The sequence below is a fragment of the Protopterus annectens genome, chromosome 8.part0, assembly GCF_019279795.1.
Source record: "Protopterus annectens isolate FY-2018-M chromosome 8.part0, PAN1.0, whole genome shotgun sequence".
In the NCBI taxonomy this organism is placed as follows: Eukaryota; Metazoa; Chordata; order Ceratodontiformes; family Protopteridae; genus Protopterus; species Protopterus annectens.
In genome coordinates this window covers 1592362836-1592386269 of record NC_056741.1, presented here as the reverse complement: position 1 = coordinate 1592386269, position 23434 = coordinate 1592362836, and the positions used below count along the sequence as shown (strand labels likewise).

Genomic DNA, 23434 nt, shown 5'->3' with positions numbered 1-23434 from the left:
CTCGAAAATATCCTTCTATGAGCGTCTCCCAAGAGTTGATGTAGCTGGGGATTCTGTACCACAGGTTGAAGATCAAATGAAAAACAATAACTTCAGATAAAGAAGTTATGTACTTACCATAATGTTCCATCTGAAGTGTTGGTCTTTTATTTGTCTTCAACCTTCCCTCCCTCCAAATTTTTAAGACCTGATGGATATGGATATTGATATCCCTTTATCTGTTTGAGCTCCTGAAGTTATCGTTTTCTGTACTATTCAGGGACATATATTTAAAACCTTTTGTTGTAAATATTAGATTGTGATCAGCAAACTTGATCTGTGGGAATGAGAGGAGAGCAGGGGATTGTGGGTAGGGGAGGAGCTCAGATTTTCAGATCCTAGAGCTGTAGTATACAGCCGAGTCAGATCCAATGTCAGATCCGAACCCACAGGTTGAAGACAAATGAAAAACCAGCAACTTAGATGGAACGTTATGGCAAGTGCATAACTTCTTTTTTTCTTAATATTAGCATTTAAATTTCATTGCTTCATTCTTCTGGTGTCATGGTTGCTGACTCTGAAATAAAACCTTATGTAGTGAACTGCCCATTTTTCCTTTGTTTATCCTGCAATAACATTGACAGTGGATATTTGGATGGTAGATAATTGCCATGGTGTACAGAAAGTGCACATCGTCTCTGCCTGCCTCTGTTTACACTACATCATCATTACGTTTAATCTGAATTCTTCAATGACTTGGATACTCCTAGACTCAGAGTTCTGGTATTGTGTCCCTAAATAGCTTGTAGAGCTGCTGGAATGTTCTCATCCTATTGTGCTGAAGTTTTTTTTCTTTCCCATTCATCTTACAAAAGGGCCTTTTGCCTACTCAGTCTCAGGAAGTCAACAGAATAGAGTGATTCTGCTGAGACAGTGACTTCTCTATCTCTGTTACCAGACAGCATGGGTAGTCACTGTAGCCCATTCCTTTTGACAGTGCCACTTGCAGTTCAAGTTTCCTTTTGTTTTTACTGGGTAAACTATCTGGTTGTTTTGTTTCAAAGCGTGTAATGCATGTATTTTAATGCATAGCCCCTTTGATCTTAATGGTTTGCCATCTATTATATACAGGCTGCAGAGCAAATGGAAAGCTTGTTGTTTCTGAAATGCTATTTTTACAGTAGTGTGCCACCAAGTACAAAATTAGTCTATCAGTGAATATTTTAATACTGCATTAACTACATAATAATGTTAAGTATAATATTGTGTGTGTTTTCAAGTAACAGGCATGTTATGTTATGCTTGCTAGGGCATTTGAACATACAAGGGCAGGAGGGGGCATAACTGGCCAGTGAGAAGATTACTTTCAGGGCTGATCTGAAGAGATATTTCTTTTTTCAGAGGGTTGTAGACAGCTGGAATTCTTTTCCAGAGCAGGTGGAGAAGTTTCATTTCTGAAAGGACTTGGAGCCATTGGATTGGAGATGTAGAAGATGACATTTGCTAAAGAGCTAGTTGCAATATTTGGTTGAAATTATTTATTTCTTATATAATTATCAGCCCCATGCAAGAAAGCACAAAGGATAGATAAATAAAAAATATTTCCAGATGCGTGCAGTCTTCAGCATGTGTATCTAAAGTATATGAAGGATATATATTCAAAGTGTGAGAAAGCCAGTGTAGCTGATCGAAAATCAGCTTGTCAAACTTGACCAGTTTTCTCACCTTGAGATCGTAGTACAGTGGGTATCAGGAAATTTGCCTTTCCCCCCACTGAAGTGTGATCTTGGAGTTAGTATATATAATTAATTAGTTGTAAATAATTGGTTCATTCCACTCCTACTCTTTCTAATAAGAATGGGGAAAACATTGGTAGGTATGGGAAAAAAAAGTGTATAACTCTGCAACTTTGACTTTCAGAATTTTAAATTGTGAGGTTCATATGTTAGTTTATTCTTACATGTTGTGAAAGTATCAGGAATGTTTTATCTATAGTTTTTTTCTTGTGAAGAAAATCTACTTTAAATAACTCAATTTCTTCTATTACACAGGTCACTGCTCATTGTTTGCAATGTGTGTATGACACTACTGATGCTACTTCCTTGGCTATGGCCACTGGCTGTTGCTTGGCTGCATTTTCAGAGCCTTCCAGATGATAAGAATGAGATTTTAAATTCTCCCATGGATAGAGATTTAATGTTTGGCCCCTTTGCTGCAGAGGTGATCAAACATTGTGACAAAAGGGGCAAACTGCCCCAGGGATGTTTTAAGACTTTTTCCATATTGCTTAAGGAATTTTCTTTTTTCCCATCCAAATTTGGCAAAAAAAAAAGTCTGAGCAGAATTCAGATAAACAGAGGTTTAAGAAGTGGCAAGGGGGTTCTAAAAAGAAGTTTCAAACTTCAAAAAACCATGGACACTCCAACAAGTCTGAATGACTGTTGAAGAGATCTAGTGACCCTGTCCCACCCTGGCCGTCTTTCTCTTCCAGAAAGCCCAAATCTCTATTTTTAGCAACAGATAGTTTGACAAACTGGTTCTGAAAATCATTCATCAGGGTTACAAATGGCAGTGGGAGGAAATTCCTTCTTTCCAAGGGGGTTGTTCATCATCCTGCTGATCAAACTGTTTGATCTGATGTTGTCCTTTTCATTTTTCCTCACTTATGGGTTATGGAGCTGATCTTTGGATCCAACTCGGCCACATACTTCAGACTTCGGATCCAACTCTGGAGCTCCTGTCTCTATCCATAATGCCCTACTCCATCCCTATTGCCTCAGTTCTCATTTACAGCCTTCATGGTTAGACATAGGTTCCGCTCTCAAGCATTCATAAGAAAGTTTCTTTTGGGATTATCTTTCTTTATATCCTTAAATTTTTTTTCCGTAATACCTCCCTCTTAGCTTCGCTGACATTAGTTTTTTGTTTTCTACTGATCTTTTAGTAATCTTTCATACCATAATTAGTACTCTCTTTACCTTTTTTAAACAAGGTAAGTCTTCTGATCTGATGTCAATTTTAATTTTATCCTTGACATATGGGTTCGGGTCCAATATTGGAACTGACTTGGCCAATACTACAGCTCGCACAGGCCAAAAACTCAAGAGCTTCACCTCTACCCACAGTCCTTTTCTCCCAGTTACCTCAGATCTCGTTTGCCACTTTTCTGCACAGACATGTTCACAGTGTTAAAATGCAGGTTTTTGTGCTTTAAAAAAAGAGACCGCTATAAATCATTTCAAAACTTTTCCCACCTTTAATGTGACCTATAACCTGTACAATTCAATTGAAAAACAAACAAATCTGTTAGGGGAAAAATATAAAAAAATAAAAAAACCTACAATAAGCTGGTTGCATAAGTGTGCACACCATTAAACTAATACTTTGTTGAAGCACCTTTTGATTTAATTACAGCATCCAGTCTTCTTGGGTAGGAGTCTATCAGCATGGAACATCTTGACTTGGCAATATTTGTCCACAGTAAATTTTTCTGATATTTTTTCTTCAGATTTTGTCTTGTAGTCTTCAGATTTTGTCTTGTAGTTCCTGTATCTTTCGCTAAATATTTTTATATCACTGTCTTTCTACCCTTGAAGTTTTTGTCTCCCTTCCTTTTCCATACACTTTAGTGTACCTTGTACTGTCATTGTTGATGGTCCCTTTCACTATTCCTTTTCTTTCCTTAGATTAAAAAAAAAAAAAAAATTCCTATCTAGTATCCTTGTTTGAGTGTGTATGCTGTCCTCTCTTTTTTGGTGCAAGTGTGTTGTGTGCTTTTTGCCAGCCTTTTTTGTTCTGGATGAAAAAACTAAGGGTCCCTATGGCTTCAAGAAATGCCAGAAGTGCAGCCATAAGATTCCACTCTTGGATTTGAACCTGTTGTTCGTATGTTGTTTGGGTCCTGTTCATTTACAAGAAGATTGCAGTATTTGTCATGGCTTTAGTCATAGAGCCCTTTTTGAAAGGAAATATAAATTAATCCTAAAAGGTTTGATTACTTCTGTCTTTAGAGAGGCCATATCTGCTCACAGCAAAAGCAAAACTGATGTTTCTTCGCCTTCTTTGTCCTCTTTGGAGAAGGCTAAAAAGAGAAGTCTGTCGGTGCCATCATCTCCTTCGGCACTGACACAAAAACTTAGATCTTTGGTTCCTGAAAGTTCTTTGGATCTGATGGATACCTGGTCTACGGCTTCGGTACTGGAAAAATCATTGGCACTACCCACTGCTGCTGATTCTGCAGCTTTGACACCAAAGTCTTCTGTACTCCAGCAAATTCAGTCTTCAGCTCAAGAAGTATGGCTTCCTGGTTCTTCCTCGATGCCGTCTACTTCTGCACATTGAGTATTGATACAGTACAGAAAGATGTTTTTCCTAGGACAAATTACCCCCCAACAATTGATCCTTTTGTGGGTGAATTACCTGAAGTTTTGTCTGCAAAGGCCTAAATCACACTGTCTAATGTCTGTCCGTTCCACCAAATGTTTTACAGAAGTTGACGTGGAGAGATTGGTGAATAAAATTCTGTGAGCGAGCAGATTTACAGGAGACTCTTCAGCTCCAACCCCTGTGGGTTTAGGAGCCAAACCTTCTTTTACCCCTTTAACTACTCTTCCTCTCCTCTGACTTCCTCAGAGGTATTAAGAGTTTCCAGCTCTGACTGTATCAGTTCTGGAGATCTCTCTTCCTTCATAGCCAGCTATTGCTCTGAGTTCTTCAGTTCTTTTGGATCCAGACACACCTTGGAGCCATATCTTACCTGTCAGCTCTGAGGAGCCAGGGTTGATTCCAATTGTTTTGGGGCCATCTCTGCACCTTGGAGCCTCAGCATGGTTCAGTATGGCTCCAGATTCTGTCTTGGGGGCTGTCTCGTTGGAACAGGGAGTGACCACTGTTCTGAGGCAGTCTGTCTGCTCCAGGCTCCCTTCCCTCTTCAGGGGGCCCGCCTTCGAGGCAATGGAGAGAGCCTTGTCTATTGCCATCAGTCAATCGACCCCTTCTTGCACGTTTCAGATACCTTCCTCATGCTCAGTTACTCTACCTGTCTCTCCACTGGGGCAGTGAGTGCCGAATCCTCAGGAACCTCTGATACAGATTCTGTCATCTTCTACTACCTCATCAAACTATCCTCCTGAGGAGGTTCATAGGTAGGTACTAGGCTATCGGCCCTGGGGGCCTATACAAGCCCAGCCAAAAAGGTACCCTGGCTTTTGCCACCCAAGAAAATTATTTTCCTGTGCCACTGTCGAGCAGAGCCACAGAGGTGATCCCCGAGGTGAATTTCCTATTTCCCATCCAATCAAGATTTTTCTTGGAGTGCTAATGAGGAGCTTTGTTTGATATAGATAGGTAGTTTATTCCAGAGTATGGGAAGTCTCTGGGACAGGAATCTATCCCTCCGGCATGTTCTGTTTATTGTGGTGACAAGGTTTAGGTCCCTAGAGTGTGTAGCTCGGAGGGATTGGGATTTGGATTTCTTTAAGTGGAGCATGTCCAACGGATCTGGGTTTGACATAGCTTTGTATGTTAGGCAGAGATCACCTCTGAGTAGGCGATATGCGACAGAGTAAAGCTGGAGTTTTTTGAGACGGTCTGCGTAGGGCATCTGTTTGAGGCTGGTAAGTTCCTCAGAAGGAGTGCAAAAGGAAGCACTTAGATTGGCCACAGGAATTGGTCAAGGGAGACACTGATTTTGATGAATGGGAAGGGTCCCCAAGGTCACCCCCTGATGATGTCTCCTTTAGAGACATCCTAGATATTTTGCAACAGAGGGGTGATTGGAAGTCCCAAAATCCTTCTTCGGAGGAATCAGTGTACCTACAAGCTTTCAGTATTCTCCCATCTACCTCTTGGGTGACTCCGCCCACTGATGAGCTCATTCAGTTGATCTGTCCACGGGCGTGGAAGGCACCAGATGCCATTAAACCCATCCCTAAGAGACTGGACAAAATTTTATCTGCCCTTGAGGATAAACAATTCTCGGCCAAAGGATAACTGGTAGATAGCATGGTCATAGTGGCTGCCACCAAAAGGAAACTAGCTGTGGAGAGTTCTTTATCCGTCCACCCAACAGAGAGTGTCTTGGGCAATGGACACATTTGGGAAGTAGGTTTACACTTCATCAACCTTTATCTTAAGGTTTTTGAATTTCCCAGCATATTTTACAAGACTTCAAAGGAATTGATCAAGAAGATGTCAAGATACCCATCAGGAGCTATTACTGAGAGAGTGCAAGAAAAAGTTGCTTCCCAGTTGGCTACCCTGGTGTCAGTGTCCAGCTCGTCCATGAGATTCATTGTGCATGCAGCTGAAGGGACAACCAGAGGGGCAAGTTCAGGCTTAGCCATAAGGAGACGCACCTGGATGCATCTACGTGACTTTGCGGAGCCATTTAAGTTTTCATTTGTCAGTGCACCCTTTGATGGATTGTCTCTGTTTGGCCCAAAAGTTACAAATTATCCCAGTGCGAGAATGATGATAGACCCTTTCTGCTGGGACATATGTTTTTCCACTCCCCAAAGATCCCTTTTCCAGGAATCAGAGGAGCGGTGGAAAGATGTGGTTCAAAAAGTGCCAAAGGCCTTTCCAAGACGCATGTGGAGTCAGTTCCCCCAGGGGCAGAGGAGGAAAGTACAGTGGAAGATGCCATCAATGCAGCAGAGGTGGTCCGCAGAACCAGTACTTCAGGGACTCCTTCCTAGGTAAGCCCTTTCAGCATTCCTGAAAGGAGGCCCAATTGTCTTCAGGGGATGCTAATCCTTACACCAAAATATCCGGCTAAATGTAACAGCAGATTTTTGGGTGCAGAGGATTATTTCCAGAGATTATACCATACCCTTTTCTTTTCTTCCTCCGTATGCAAAAAAATCCCTGATGTTCCACACAATCAGAGGGAACCAGCAGTTCTAGAAATTCAAAAACTGCTAGAGTAGAGAGTCAGCTAAGAAGTTCCACCAGACTAGAGAGGATCCAGAACTTACTCAAGATTTTTAGTGCCAAAAATGACGGGACTGGAGACCAAATTTGCATCTCAGTGTATTGAGTAAATCAGTTCGGCAAACAGAATTCCGGATGGTCACTGTACAGTCCATTCTTCCATTTTTGGAAAAGGATGGATGGATGTGCTCGATAGATCTTCAGGATGCGTATTACCACATAAAAATGACAAGCGTTCAGAAAGTTCTATCGCTTCCAGCTGGGAGCCAGTCATTACTAATTCAGGGTGCTGTCCTTTGGTCTCACCACAGCCCTCGGTATTCACCAACTGTATGGCAGTAGTAGCAGCTCACTTGAGACTGCAGGTGTTTCTGTGCTTAGACTGTCTCATTACCGCTCTGACCAAGCATTAATTGATAGAAGCAAGGGATTATGTTCTCCAGACCTGTGCATACTTGGAAATAACTATAAGTTATGAAAAATATCAACGGACTCCAACTCGGAGTTTATAGTTTTTAGGGGCATTACTAAATACGACAGCAACCATAGCATCCCTTCCTCTCGTGAGACTTCAAAAAATCAAAATACAGGTTCCATAGCAAGAAAGTGTCCATACATCTAATTTTACAGGCTCTAGGCTCCATGGCAGCAGCAAGAACTCTAGTTCCATTAGCCAGGTATCACATGAGAATTCTACACTAGCTGCTGGCATCTCAATGGTCTGTTCTGTACCAACCCATGTTAGACCAGATTTTGATCAAACATTGGAGAAAAGATCTAGCTTGTTGGATACATTCCAAAGAAATTGTACTGGACTGCCCCTTCATTCTACCAGAACCCAAGACATAGTGACCATGAATGCCTCCTAGATGGGGGTCATTTTCTGGGCAAGACTGTCCAAGGCACTTGGTCCCCCTTAGAGGCCAATTTGCATATCAGTGTTCTGGCTGTAAGAGCGATGCTTTTAGTGATTCAAGCTTTTCAGACTACTCTTCCTGTGGGAACTATTGCGATTCAAACAGACGATATATCAGTAGTTTGGTACATCAGCAAAGGGAGAGGAACCAAATTGTACCCCCATTGTCACAAAGCACTCAATGTGTGGCAGTGGGTATCTCTTCCAACTGCTTTCTGATAGCAAAGCACATTCCAGAGAGTTCCAATGTGATAGCAGACAAGCTGAGCAGATGTATTCTCTTGCCTCATGAGTGGTCTCTCAATCCAAAATGTTACTGAAAGATTTTCCATCAGTGGGGCCAGCCTGGCTGCAACCTGTTCACCTCTCCCTTAAACAAGTGAAGCAACTACTTTATCCTGATTCCCCCCTCCAGGGAAATCACCAAGAGATGATCTTCTCCTCACTTGGCCCGCTGGACTCCTGTATGCCTTTCCTCTGATACCTCTAATTCCAGAATTCTTACAGAAAGCACTCAGGTTGAAGAGCAAAGTAATCCTTATTGCACGTTATTGGCCTCAACAGATATGGTTCCCCATGTTTTGGCCTTATCTGATTAAATGAACTTGGACTCTGGACCCAATTCTGTCCAAAGGGATTAGTCCAGCCAGACATTCTGAACCTTGGACTGGCAGCATGGTTCCTCCAGTTCCAGTAATTGCCAGGTGAGTTAACCTTTCTTCCCCGGTACATCAAATTCTCCTAACTTCTCATAAGCCTTCCGCCCATAAACTGTATACTAGTTAATGGAAGAGGTTTACCATTTGGGCTCATCAAAGGGATACTGACCCTTTTTCTGCATCTGTTGATAATATTTTAGATTTCTTAGCTTCTCTTTTCTATGCAGGAACTTCCCTGTCTACCATTAGAATTCAACTAGCAGCAATTTCAAATTTCCATCATGGTTTTGGAGGAACATTCCATGGCTTCTCATAAACTTTGTAAGTCCTTTTTAAAAGGGACAGTTTTGTTAAAACCTACTTATAAGGATCCTACTCCACCTTGGGGTCTAAACCTAGTGTTACAACCATTGAACATCCCCCCTTGGAACCATCTGCAGACTGTGCTCTAAAGTATTTGTCATGGAAAGTTTTATTTTTGGTGGCAATAACCTCTGCCAGAAGGATTTCAGAAATTCAAGCCTCATCATGTAGACCACCTTATCTGATTTTTTTCACAAAGACAGTTTCCTTACGGAAAAATCCCACTTTTCTACCTAAGGTAGTGTCAGAGTCTAATATCAATCAGACTGTTCATTTACCAGTATTCTTTCCCAATTTTACAAAGGTGAATACTGTTTGCATTTGTTAGATGTTCACAGACAATTGCATTTTTATCTTCACAGAACAAAATACATAATGTCTGACCAACTATTTGAATTTTTTTCAAATGCAAGGTCTGGTAAACCAGTCAGCAAGGTGACCTTGACCAGATGGCTCAAGGATTTGTATATCCTTCATCTGTAACAAGAAGAAAATTGATTTGCCTAGGCCTGTTAGTACATTCTACAAGATCTGTGGCCACTTCAGCAGTTTTCCAGTCAAGGGCTTCAGTGGATGATATATGTGCAGCAGCAACTTGGCCTTCTCCCCATACTCTTATTACTAATTACAGATTGGATTTGGTCTCTAGGGGAAGAGCACCCTTTGGTTCAGTGGTGCTCAGGAATGTCCTTCTGTGAGTCCTCCCAGGTCTATGATAGCTGGGAACTCTGTCCCATATGTCAAGGAAATGTCAAAGAAAATTGACATCATTACATAAAGAAGTTATGAACTTACAATAATATTCCGTCTGTGTTGTCCATTTTCACTTATCCTTGACTTCCCTCACTCTATCCCCCAGCCTTTGAAGACCCTTTGGTGGAACGAATTATGTATGTATAACGTATTGTAATCATTAACAAGGTGTAGCGGATATGGTTTCCATTAATGCTTCCTTATCTATGACTTTTATCTAATCTGTAAACTCGATCTGAGGTAACTGGAAAACGAGGATTGTGAGTCTGACAGGGGTAACAAATTAAAGGTTTACTTCACTTTCTCAGGCTCAAGCCCCTTCAAAAACTAGTAAAGCAGCTTCTTTAGAGCACAAGAAAAGGTAGGGAAAAAGGAAGAAAAGTTATAGATCTGACATCTTAGGATCTGAAGTCCCTCAACCTACCATCAGATCCAAAAGTTTTGGCTCCAATAGATGTCCTCATATTCTCATGATGCAATATTCCAAACCCTTGGGTTATCCTCTGCTAGCTAACTGAACTTCCCGCCAGTATACAAAAGCTTCTAGTCACTGCTGGTATGTGGGAAATCTAGAAGTTGGGCGAGGGAGCGTGGGCCATAAAAGTGATGTGTGCACGTACCTTTCCTCAGAATTTCTCTGCTGCTAGTTGAATGTCAGCTCTTCCTGCCATTGGATCTTCGAATTAAAAGATAAGTACCCCAGTGGAGCTATTTTTTCTGATTCTGTTGGGTCACTGCTTGCCTGTTTAGGTTCATGTGATCCAGGAAAGTGCAGGTGCGACATCAGATCCTCCATAACTCTGCCTTTTCTGCTTAGGGGCCTACACACAACCATCAAACTTGCACGATCTGTCAGGCCTTCATACCTAAGACACTCCGTAGTCATCCACACACCCTATATATATTTACCTAGAAAAAACAGCATCTTAAATGCTTGGTGCTAGTGATGGCTGTAGAGGCCTGAACCAGCTGTTGTACCTCCTGCACCTCAAGTCCCTCCTCTGACCGACGTTTGCCTGGAGGAATGTTTGAAATCTGCCAAAATAAGTATAGCGGGTACTGTTCGAAATGCCACACAACCTAGGGTGGGAAGCACATCCGTGGAGGTCTTACAGACATTGGCCAATGATGAGAGGGAACCTAGGCTCATTACAGTCATCCAGACAGGCTCCTCCACTGCTTCTGAGCAAATAGAATCTAGGCCCAACTTAACCCCTAACCTACGCCCTCTAGGCCTCCCCTGAAAAAGAAGCAAAAGACTAAACATGCTTCCCCTCCTGCAGAAAGTCAGCTGGACTGACAGGTCTTTTCCCAGAGCCTATTTAATGCTTTTATGACCCTAAGGTCTGCTATGCCTGCTTCTTCACTGACTCACCCTCCTCTCCTTAGTTCCATGCCTCAGGTTGATGACACACTCCAACCTGAAGCTGAGGATTCCTCAGACTCCTCTTCAGAGGATTGTCTTTTCTGTGTGTCCCAGATGCCTTCCCCTCTTGGGTATGCTTCCCCAGAGGAGGACTCTGCTGAGACATACTCCCCTGGAGAGAACTTTACCTTTGGTGAGACCATCTCAAAAATGAGAGAATATTTTTAAGTGGGATTCTTCTGAAATGTCAGAGGTCCAAAAAATATATTACGAGCTGTTGCAGATGGACACTTCTCCTTCTGCCATTCCCCCAGTTTCTGCAGATAAACCATCCAGACTGCTTCCCTCCACCTCTGTCTTTCCCACAGTCAAGGACAGTAAGACAGTGGCACGCATTGGCAAAAAACTTTACACTTCTGCTACCTTGGCCTTTAGGGCAGTAAGTTACCAGACACGTGTAAGTATACCCTGGCCCTTTTGCTCAGGTCACTAAGCTTTTAGCAGACCTCCCTGACTCACCTGCCAAGGTTCAGATATCTAGTCTCATCTCATTGTTTTGTCAAATCACAAGACATTCAATTAGATGCAGCTGTGGTGCTGCAGAAGCCTCGGCCAGATCTGCAGCCTCTGCCTCAGTCTTTAGAAGATACTCATGGTTAAGAGTACAGCCCATGCCTGATGATATTAGGGCCAAACTCCTGGATGCTCCCTTGGGTAACTCTGCCCTTTTTGGGGCTAAATTGGCTGAGCTGTTCAAGTCCCTTCAACAAAAAGGGAAGGAACTCCAGGACCTCAAACACTTTTCCATCTCCCCTATCCCCAAATTTCATAGGAACTACCCCCACCAAAACCCAGTTCATTAGAAAACACTCTGCTACAATCCCTCCATTCTAGGAGCAGAAAGAGCACCAGGAAGCAGCAGACCCCTTCCAAGCCTGCTCAGACTCCTGCCCAGAAACCTCAGTTTCAAGACAGGGCAGGTGGTCTGTGACTACCTGCCTTTGCTGACCACACCCCCAAACTCCATTCCCCTGTCCCCAAGTCTCTCACCATCATCAGTTTGGTGAAGCATTACCTCAGACAAATGGGTCTTGTCCATTATAGAAAAGGGATATTTCATGACCAGGAGAGGCATCCCGCAGCCACCCAAAGAACAGCTCCCCCTGTTTCAGCCAGGCATAGACACCCTCCTTTCTCAAGGAACCGTACAGCCCATTCCCCTTGCAGAACAGGGAAATGATTTTTACTTCAGACTATTCCTAGTACCAAGGAAGGATGGACCATGGAAACCTTTGCTAGATCTCTCCCACTTCAACTTTTTTTTTTTTTTTTTTTTTTTTTTTAACAAGTACCCACCTTCTCTATGCTTCCTCTACAGACCCTCTTTCCCTTGGCAATGCCTCAGGGATTTCTAGCCACTTTGGACATAAAGGATGTCTACCTACACATCCCAATAAGGGCCAACTACAGGAAATACTTTTTTCTGTGAGTTCCTCACATTTTCAGTTCTCTGCTTTGCCCTTTGGACTCTCTGCAGCTCCAAGGTTATTCAACAAGAGCCTGGCTCCAGTTATTGCTTATTGCAGAGTCCAGGGGATTCATATATTTCCATACCTGGATGACCTCCTGATACAGGCAGAATGTTCCAAATCCCTACACCACCACTACACAAAGTTATCTCAATTCTGCAGGCATTGGGATTCAACATCAGTTACCCCAAGTCCAACCTGAATCACTCTCAGAACCACATTTTCTTCAGGTGCAGAATAAGGACAGATGTCAAGAGAGCCTTTCTTCCACCCCAGAAGGTGGAAAACCTAAAGCGGTACCTGTTCTCTGTCCTCCACGCCACTCCTGTGACAGCCAGACAACATCTCAGATTACTTGGTCATATGGCTTCCACTATCCCAGTGTTGCCATTGGTAAGACAACACGAGAAAATTGAAGTGGTATCTGAGGTCAACATGGACCCAACATTCACATCCCCTGGACTTCAAAATTCTCTTCCTTCCCTGACTGAGGAAGGAAATCCTCTGCTGGTTTGAGTGAATCACACTCAACCCAGGATTCCTCTTACAATCCCTTCCCTCAGTTCAGAAGATGTACACAGATGCCACAGACTTGGGCTGGGGAGGTACTTTAATCAGCCTGAGAGTACAGGCTACTTGGTCAGACGCCTTCAGGTGGGAGCGCATCAACATCAGGGAAATGAGCGCAGTCTTAATTGTCTTGAGAGCTTTTCTACATAACCTAAAACAAGGACCCCTGAAGTTGCTCACAGACAACACTACAGTTGTGTAGTATGTGAATAAAATGGGGAAACAAAATCCTACTTACTATGCGGATTTGCACTCCAAGTTTGGGAACTGACGGCTCAACAAGGAGTCTCCTTGCAGGCAGTTTATATCTCTTTAGCTCAGAACACTCAGGCAGACACTCTGAGCTGGTCCATGTCACAATCCGCACAAATGGATGCTTCACATGGATGTGTTCCTAGACATTGTCCACAAGTGGGGTACACCACAAATACATCTGTTTGCCTTCCCTCTGAACAGACAACTACCACTATCTGTACCAGGCTACCCATTCCCCTAGTGAGGGCAATGTCACCTTTTCAGTCTCTTGGAAGGGGATGTTTCTCTATGCATTCCCCCCCTTCCCACTCCTTCAAAACGCACTACTGAAAATCCAGCGGGACAAACCAAAAATCTTTAGTCACTCCCTTTTGCCCAAAACAGCATTGGTTGCCCCTCCTTCTGCATTTAGCCAGGGGCAGTCATCACAAGTTATCTCACAGAGTGGAAGGACAAGGGATCCTTAATCCATCCCCACCTGGAGTCTCTGAACCAGACTCTGTGGGTAATAGAATCTTGATTCCTTATAGACACCTTTACACTGAGGACATGCTAACAGTCTTGCAGGAGGCCAGGAAACCTAATACTAGGAGACCTAATTTGTGTAAATGGAAAAGATTCTCCATGTGGTGTCTACAAAGACAGCTGGACTCACTACAAGGTAAGGTCCCCTTACTGCTGTCCTATCTGTGTGAACTCTTGCAAGCAGGGCTGGCATATTCCTCTATTAAGGCCCACCTTGCCGCTGTGTCAGCTTGTCTGCCTCTTGAGCCTCTTCTTGCATCCCGTCTTTATGCAAAGTTATTCCCCCAGGAGGTTAGTTCCATCTCCATAGGACCTGAACTATGTTTGAGAAGCTCAGGGTTACTCCCTTTGAATCAGTATCCAGAGTATCCCTGAAACACTGTTCTTGGACCACTGTACTCCTGGTGGCCCAGACATCAGCCAGAAGAGTGTCAGAGCTCCAGGCCCTCATGGCAACTCCTTTCTTTCTCCTCTTCCACAAGGATAGAGTGACCCTGAGGACCAATCCCTCCTTCATTCCCAAGGTGGTCAATGAGCTGTCCTTAAACCAAGGTATTCACCTGCCCCCACCTTTTTCTCACATCCCCAGAATGACAGTGAGAGAGTCTTGCATTCCCTTGATGTTCACAGACAGCTTAGATTTTACCTTGACAAGACCAAGTCCATTAGGAAATCAGAGAAATTGTCTCCTTTCACCCAGGCTCTGGGAAAAGTGGTAACAAAACAGACAATTTCTCCCTGGATTTCCAGGGCTATATCCTTTTGCTACACCTACCACAAAAACCTCTACATTCAGAAGTTAAGGCCCACTCCACTAGAGTCATGGCTTCATCTGGAGCCTTCTTTAAAGGTCCGGATACTGCTTCCATTCTGGAGGCAGCTACATGGACATCTGTCCATACCTTCCCTAAACCCTGCAGACTGCCAGCATATGAGCCAGTCAAAAACTGCAAACCAGAGCCTCTTCTTTTCAGTGCAGAACAGCAGGCTGTTCCGCATTGAACAGAAGAGACTTCCCTTTGGGATTTTTGATTGGCTCCTATGCCGGCATGCAAGCCAATAAAAAATTGCAAACCAGAGCCACTTCTACTCAGTGTAGAACTGTTCCGCATTGAGAAAAAGTGTCTCTGCTTTGCGATTTTTGATTGGCTTGTATGTCTGCATATAAGCCAATCAAGTGTCCGTTGCTTGAGTCTTGGATAACGAGGAGTTCACTGTATTTTCATTGCATGTTTTGCAGTCAGTGAATTGTATATACTGGTTTTTACCATATTTGTTAATGTACATACTATAATATATTTTATATAGAAGTCATTTGGATTAGGATTTTTGTCATTCTGGGCACGTAGTTTTAGTTTTTTCTGTTTTACTTGAATATCTGAATTTTAAGTACATCCATTACCTTAGAACTACATGCCTACATACATGTAGGGAGTGCCAGTTCAAAGAACAGAAGACAAATGGCAGTTTATGCATTAATGAGTTCCATGCTACGCTCCTAAAACCTAACCAGGTGTGACACCTGTGCTGGTTTTGCATGAGGAACAACCATGGCTTTCAAAAATTCTGGCAGGAATCAGGGAATGCAAGGTGGCTAAACTCAAATTGATTTACTGTGCAACCTCTCATCTAAGATCTACTGCTGTGGTAAGTATCTTGCACACTTACTGCACTTCATGTATGCAGTTATGCATCTGTTACCAGTCTGCTTATGAGGAGTTTTTTTCCTAATACTTTGTTTCCTCCCATAGGCTGGATTACTAAAGTTTTCTGCGCTGACAAATGCAGACAAACTAGTGAATTAATACTGCAGTCATTACAGGACCCTGTGATAAACAGGTAGGGTTTGTTTTCCTTCATCATTAGCAATTTAAATTAGTAACGTGATTTTTCAGATATTGTATAGGCATGCAGATAAGAACTGGCTAGCTGTGTGATTGAGCATCTTACTGAAAGTAAATTTTTTTTCTCAGCATGAGGTAATCGGTTTTATAATACAAAGGCTTATGTTTGTATATCATTTTAGTTACCTTGGTTGAGCTCTCATCCTTCAGTGGTTCTCCAGATGCTTCATAGGTGATTGCTAGGCTAATGGAACAAGAGCCTTTACAAGCCCAGCCAATAATACCCAGGATATGACAGTATTGTATCTTAATTCCCCATTTATGGGATGGGGTAGTATTGAGGTAGGGGGTCTTTAGATGTTGTTGCCGTGAGGCATTTTACAGACTGCCTCTGTCCATAAGGGACATGGGCTTTACCCTGGGATTGAATTTATAGCTCTGCATCCATTTATCCAAATTCTTTTTGAAGAGAGTGAGGGACAGACTTTGTTTTATGGAGATGGGAAGCTTATTCCATAGACAAGGTAGCCTTTGGGATACAAATTTTCCATCCAGCAAGTTCTTTGAGTGACAAATAAGGTTTAGGTCCTTGGTATGCGTAACCCTCATTTTTTTTTTTTTCTAGTGAATATGTAACATTTTCATCAGGGCTGGATCAGAGAATGCCTTGTAGGTAAGTCATAAGTCACTTCTCAATAAACAACATGAGTACGGAGTAAAGGGATAGGGCTTTTAGTTGTTCCAACTAAGATGTGTCTTACACTTAGTATTTATTTAGTGAGAAACTTTTGAGGGGGCCGCTGCAGTTCATGTAAGTGCCTGGTTAGGTACATACAGAAGGGAGCATTGTACTCAATTATGGGTGTGATGAGGGCCGAGTACAATGGCATTGACTTCCTTTGATCTTGATGCCATGCCTTTACTTGTAGCCTCACAGAAGGATTTCCTCACTGCCATAGCTACCTAGTTGTCAAAGTTTAGGTCACTATCTCTCTGTGTTCTGAAGTCCCTCACCACTGGGTCTACTTTTAGGGGTGTGCAATCAGTATTATAATTTGTTATAATTTGCAGGGTTGTCTGATTTACTGAAGGGTATGATTGCACATTACCATTTAGTCTGACCATAATTTTGGCACCAATCGTTTGTCATTTTTAGTCCTGTTTGTGGATATCAGCATTGTCTGGGAATTTGACGATTGCTCCCAGCTTACAGTCGTCAGAGAACTTGGTGAGCCAGAGGCCTCCAACACTGGCCTTCACTTCAGAGAAGTATATACCAAACATGAGGAGTCCCAACACTGAGTCCTGTGGGATACTGCTCGAAACGGATTTCTTATGTTCTGTCAGAGAGCCAATTTGCTATCCACCTGATGATGTAGGGGTTTATTCCTAAAGCAGTAAGTTTCTCTATGATCCTTGAGTGGGCGATTGTGTCAAAAGCTTTGACCAGCTCTAGATAAGCGGGTTGTATCATTTTATCCTCATCCATCACCCTGGTGACTTTCTTGAAGAAGTACTCCAGAGTAAGCAGGCAAGAACTCCCTTTGACAAAGACAAATTGGGTCTGGTCCAGTGTTTGGAGATTTTCTATGTCATTATTGATCAAGTCCATGATAATTCTCTCCATGGCCTTGCAGATAAGACTGCTTAAGCTTATGGGTCTGTAGTTCATTGGGTCAGTTGATGGGCCCCCCCCATGTGCAAAGGGATGACTGTTGCAGATGTTCTTCGTGTTTCACTGTTGCAGTCATTACATTTGGGTTATCTGCCTGCAGGTAGCCCTCAGCCGGCCAGAATACCAGAGTCTTGGATTCCTGCGTCGGATGCTGTCTCTTCTTCCATGACGTCAGGTCATCAGGGGTATAAAACATGCAGCCGACGCCATTATATCAGTCTTTCTTGCCGCGTGGTGCCCAAAGCAGAAGCAGTTCGCAAATGCCGTTCAGCTGACTCCTGAAATTTCCATTTTCGAGTTTCAGAACCGAAGTCTTCAAAAAAGCTAAGTACCCCATTGGGGATCCTTTTTCTTCCGGGATCCTTTTTCTTGCTCTTAACTGATGTCAGTAAAAGTTAACAATTACCTTACCTGTGGAAATCAAATATCTCATAAAGATTTTCATTCGTACTGCATTCCTTGCTTAGGCCCAGACCACGACATCCCTCACTGTCGGTTTTGTGCCTTATTCAACCTCTGAACTATTTGTTGTCAGTCTATTTTTGCAGCAAATTATTTTGGTACTCAATATAACTATCCAGCATGGCTTCGGTAAGCCATCCGACTACATATATTCTGAAAAAACGCAAGGATAAAGACAGAGACAGACCGCATAGGTCCAAAACTGCTGACGCCGCTTCCGTTAAGCTAGTCGCCAGTTCGCCGGTACTCAGTGAGGTGCTTTTGCAGCCCCTGATACCCGCTACTTCAGATTCGCAGGCCTCTACTGAGACCCATTCGGAGTCCGGTATGCCGCGAGATGCTTCTTCGACTATGGAACCTGCGGATGTCTCTACCTTGGATGGGTCCGGAGCCGCTGTGCAGGCACCGGCTTCTGAGGGTGTATTCAGGCCTACTGATTTGCATTTTAAACTGACGCCATCTTCTTCATCCAGGCCTAAAACTCGAACCACGCCTAGAAAACCAACGTCCAAACTGCATGGTCAGGCCCATATGCCTAAAAAAACAAATGCTTAGAATGGCTGAAGACCTTATTACTTTAATTAGGGGAAGCCAGTCTTCCCCCTCTAAGAGACCTAGAACTGATTTTCCTTCTGATTCTTCAGATCAGGATTCTGATATTTCTGTTTCTTCTGATTACCAGGATTTGCCCTTATGTACCTATGAGGATTCTGATGCAGAGGATTCCATTCCCTCTGCTTCCCCTCCAGAAGATTTTTCCTTTAGTGAAACCTTGCACACTCTTAGGGAGCATTTCCGCTGGGAAAGCCAGGATTACTTTGACTCCAAAATGAGGCTTAGGGAATTCTTACTCCTTCCTCAACACAGGCCTTTAGCTATCCCTCCTGTTCTGGACATTGTAGATGATGCCTTGTTGGAATCTAGCCTGTCCCCAGACACTTTACCTCCAGCTCCCAGAAAACCTGACCGGTATTAGAGTACCTGACTCTCACAAGTTCCTCTTAAATCCTATTGCGGATCCAGAGACCATTTCCCAAGGACCAAAGGGCATTAAGGCTACTGTTGCCAAAAATCCTTCCCCTTCTGATAGGGATTCTAGAGCCTTGGACAGATGGTATAAGAAGGTATACACTTCTGCTACTTTGGCCATTAGGGCTTTAAATTGCCAGTTTCATATGTTAAAGTATCAGCAGCATATTATGGGACTACTTAAAAAGAAAATGATGTTGATTCCTGACTCTACTGAACACAAAGAATTACAGGATTTAACGCATTCTGCTGAACAAGTTGATAAACATACTTTGTAAAGTGGTTCTGACTCTCTAGAAGCATCTTGCAGGGCTGCTGTCACTGGGTCTGTACTTAGAAGGCATGCTTGGCTTAAGGAGGAAAACTTGCCAGATCATGTCAAAGCTAAATTACTGGATGCTCCCTTGAACCAAGACCGCCTGTTTGGCAACAAAGCAGAAGTAGTCCTGAAAAAGATGGAGGAAAAAGCTAAATCTATGCAAACTGTTAAAGATTTCCTGCAAGTACAGCCTCCCAGATTTAGTAGGCATTGGCCTTCAAAGAATTGGTCCTTTCCAGTCTCTTCCAGGCCTTCTCAGTCCAAACCCAGGGACAGCAGACCACCTAGTTTACAGTCTCAGGCTGCGCACAGGCCTAAGCAGTGGGGGTTCCCACTTCCAAAGCAGGAAGTAGTAAGGCACCCCCCTACAGAAAAATGTCACAATGACTTAACCTTAGCCCTTCCATGCCCTGCTCAACTGCCTGCTCCCTTAGGAGGAAAGCTCGCCCTGCATGCAAAAAACTGGGAACTCATTACCCAGGGCAAGTGGGTTTCAAGTATAGTTTTCCAAGGATACAGATTCCACTTCCACACCCTACCAATCCCAAACGGTTGGCCAGACCTCCCCCCAAATCAGTTGGCAGAGGCTCAACAGCAGGTTCTCTCTCTTCTAAGTATCAGGGCTATTCAATCTGTCCCAGCAGAAGAAAGGGGACAAGGTTTTTATTCAAGACTTTTCCTGGTACCCAGAAAAGACAGCTCCTGATGTCCTACCCTGGACCTCTCTATTCTAAACACCTTTTTGGTAATCCCAAAATTCAAAATGCTAACACTTCAACAGCTGCTTCCTATGCTAGGCAAAGTTGCCTGGTAGGCAACCTTAGACTTAAAGGAAGCTTACCTGCACATTCCAATAAGGGAATCTTGCAGGAAACACCTACGCTTCAGGGCAGGCTCCATGCACTATCAGTTCTCTGCACTTCCCTTTGGTTTATCTACTGTGCCCAGGGTATTCACAAAGTGTCTAGCTCCAGCCATTGCATTTTGCAGGCAGAGAAATGTTCATATATACCCATACCTGGATGATTGTCTGATTCAGGCAGAAAGCCAGGACTTGCTATTAAAACATCTGGCATTCTTAAAGAAACTTCTAACCTCACTGGGGTACACCATAAACGAAAAGAAATCTCACGTAGTACCCTGTCAACAGATTGTATTCCTGGGAGTAAGCTTGAACGCAACTTCCCAGATGGCTTACCTCACTCCAGAGAAACAAGTGTATTTGACAACCTACTTCAAACATCTGGCCACAAAGACCCAGCTATCTGCAAGGAAAATTTTGCAAGCCCTGGGGCTCATGGCCTCTTGCATTCTACTAATTCCATATGCAAGACTGCATATGAGGAAACTACAGTGGTATCTAAAAAGCCTATGGTGTCAACATTCTCAGGACCTGGAATCAATGATTCCTGTCATTCCTTGTATAAAGACAGAGTTCCTTTGGTGGGCAGAGGCCTGCTACCACAAGGGGTTCCCTTTCACTCTACCCCCTGCCGCCCAAACCCTAACAACAGAGACATCAGACTATGCATGGGGGGCTCACTTGGCAGGGCAGTGCATTCAGGACAAATGGAACCCAACCAAGTCAGATGCACCTGCATAGCAACCAAAAAAATTTTAGCTGTACAGAATTCTCTGACAGCCTTCAAAGACCACATCCTTCCAGGACAATTATTGGTAAAGACAGACAACACCACAGTTATGTGGTACATAAGCAGGGAGGAACCCACTCGTACCCTCTCTGCAGACTAGCCATGGCTCTGTGGAACATAGCCTTGAGCTACCAAGCTCAATTCCTGCCAGGCGAGCTAAATTCACTGGCAGACGACCTAAGCAGAAATCTCATGGACCCACACGAATGGAAACTGGAACCAAAAATATTCAACCTCTTGAGGAACAAATGGGGGACTCCAGAGATAGACCTCTTTGCCTCCCCTCAGAACTACCAAGTGGACAAATTCTGCACAAGGACTTCCCTCAATCAAGCTTGGAAAGTGGATTCCCTGTCCTTTATCTGGGAAAGCCTCTCGGTTTATGCCCTTCCCCCTCTGCCTCTCCTCTCGAAGGTTATGCTAAAGATCAAATGGGACAAGCCAAGGACAATACTGATTGCACCAGACTAGCCTTGCCAGCACTGGTACCCCCTCTTGTGCAGTATGGTACTGCTGGAGCCATGGCACCTACCTCAGATACCTTCCCTGCTGTCCCAGCAGGCGGGCCAGATTCTGCACCCTCAGCTTCAAACCTTGAACCTTGCAGCCTGGCTAATTCCTTGAGCTCTCCAATAACATCCCTTAGTAAGCAGGTGCTAGATGTCATTCTGGAAGCAAGGTGAAAAGTGGAAAGACACTGTTCCTGGATCCAGACTCCGGGGATGGGTACAACGGTGCCCAGCTTATCTCATATTCTTCTGTACTTAAAAGAAATGCTCCACAAGGTCCTATCCTTCTCGTCAATTAAAATTCATGCCGCTGCCATTTTAGCATATTATAATACTGAACCACCCCTCTTCTCTCACCCCCCTGCTAAAGCAATTCCTCAGAGTGGCTAAAAACTTAAGAACCCCCCCCCCCACGCGAGCCCCTACTCCAGCCTGGGACCTTAACTTTGTATTGGAAAAGCTCACTCAGAGTTGAAATTCCTTTCTTGGAAAGCAGTCTTCCTTCTAGCCATCACTTCAGCAAGAAGAGTGTCTGAATTACAGGCCCTCATGGCAGTGGAGCCCTTCATTATCTTCCATGCAGACTGGGTTTCCCTCAGGACCAATTCTTCCTTTATGCCCAAGGTGGTGTCTAGTGTGGCCCTAAATCAGTCCATTCATTTGCCTACCTTTTTCATGAATCCACAAAAAAAAGGATAACGAATACTGCACTCTTTGGACGTGCACAGACAACTTAGATTTTATTTGGACAGGACTAAGCCTCTCAGAAAATCTGAACAGCTGCTAGTTGGCTTTGCTGCAGGGGCAGAGGTGAAGGCCATTTCAAAGCAAACCATTTCTAAGTTGATAGCCCATAGCATTCCTTTCTGCTATAAGCACCATGGAAAACCTACCCCACAGGAGATAAGATCACATTCCACCAGGGCTGCATCTACCTCTACAGCCTTTCTCAGAGGAGTGCCTACCAGGGACATCCTAGAAGCTGCTACTTGGAGCTCTGTACATACCTTCACCAAGCATTACCACATGTCTATTTTTTCTAAATCCAGAGCTGGTTTTGCCACTGCAGTCTTGCAGGGCTTAATAGCTGGCCCTAATGCTCTTTAACTTCCTCCTCCCTTCCTTAGCTTTGGGAATAAACCCAAATGTAATGAATGCAACAGTGAAACATGAAGAACATAGTACAGTTGTGTACACTTACCATAAATGTAGATGTTCGAGTGTATTCACTGTTGCAGTCCTGGTTACCCTCCCTCCAGCCCCCTGACTTCTCTTGGCTCTACCTTTCCTTCTGGTTTTAAGCTTTCTGATGTATTTGCTTTTTGATGGAGGTGTAACATAACATATAATTGCTTCCCATTGTGGGGGCACCTGACATCTGGGGCAAGAAAAACTGATGTAGTGGCATCGGCTGCATGTTTTATACCCCTGACGACCTGTCATCATGGAAGAAGAGACAGCATCCAATGCAGGAATCCAAGATTCTGGTATTCAGGCTGGCTGAGGGCTACCTGCAGGCAGATAACCCAAATGTAATGACTGCAACAGTGAATACACTCGAACATCTACATTTATGGTAAGTGTACACAATTGTACTTTCTCCATTCCTGTGGGACAAAGCCCATCTGGAGGCTGTGACTAGAGGGTTTCTAGTGGTCCTGATAGATTCTGTTTTAAGCTATTTAAGAAGCATCCTGGAATTTTGTCATGACCCACGGAGGCTGTGGTTTTGGCTTTAGTGAGCACAGTAAGGATCTGCTCCCTCATAATGACTGGTAGGCAGGATGGTTGCAGGTATTTCTTTAGGTGTGGTTGGAGGAGATGGGGAGGAGTGACCTGAAATTGTTAACCAGCAGGTTTGCTGTAGTTTCAGGCTGGGTGTAAGTTCTGCCATTCATGATTACCTTGGCACATTGCTGACCATTTCCCCTGAGGTTACAAACATAATTAAAAAAATATATGGTTATCTTTCACCTGGGAGGCTGTCTTTTTCTCGTAGCTTGCTTTGGCAGATTTGAATAGCTCTCTAAAATTGTTTGTTTAGATGGTGTCTTTTTGCACTGTTTTGTCTGTTCCTCCTTGACTTTGGAGAGTAT

At 43.6% G+C, this 23434-nt stretch overlaps 1 protein-coding gene across 1 annotated transcript in view; it reads left to right on the top strand.

Moving 5' to 3' along the window:
• Window positions 1–23434, top strand: part of LOC122808516 (sorting nexin-19-like) — a 501608-nt gene that overhangs the window by 422886 nt on the left and 55288 nt on the right. The window contains exon 8 of the mRNA XM_044079471.1: window positions 15600–15687. Within this exon, the coding sequence (XP_043935406.1) occupies window positions 15600–15687 (88 nt within the window). The remainder of the gene's footprint in view (window positions 1–15599; window positions 15688–23434) is intronic.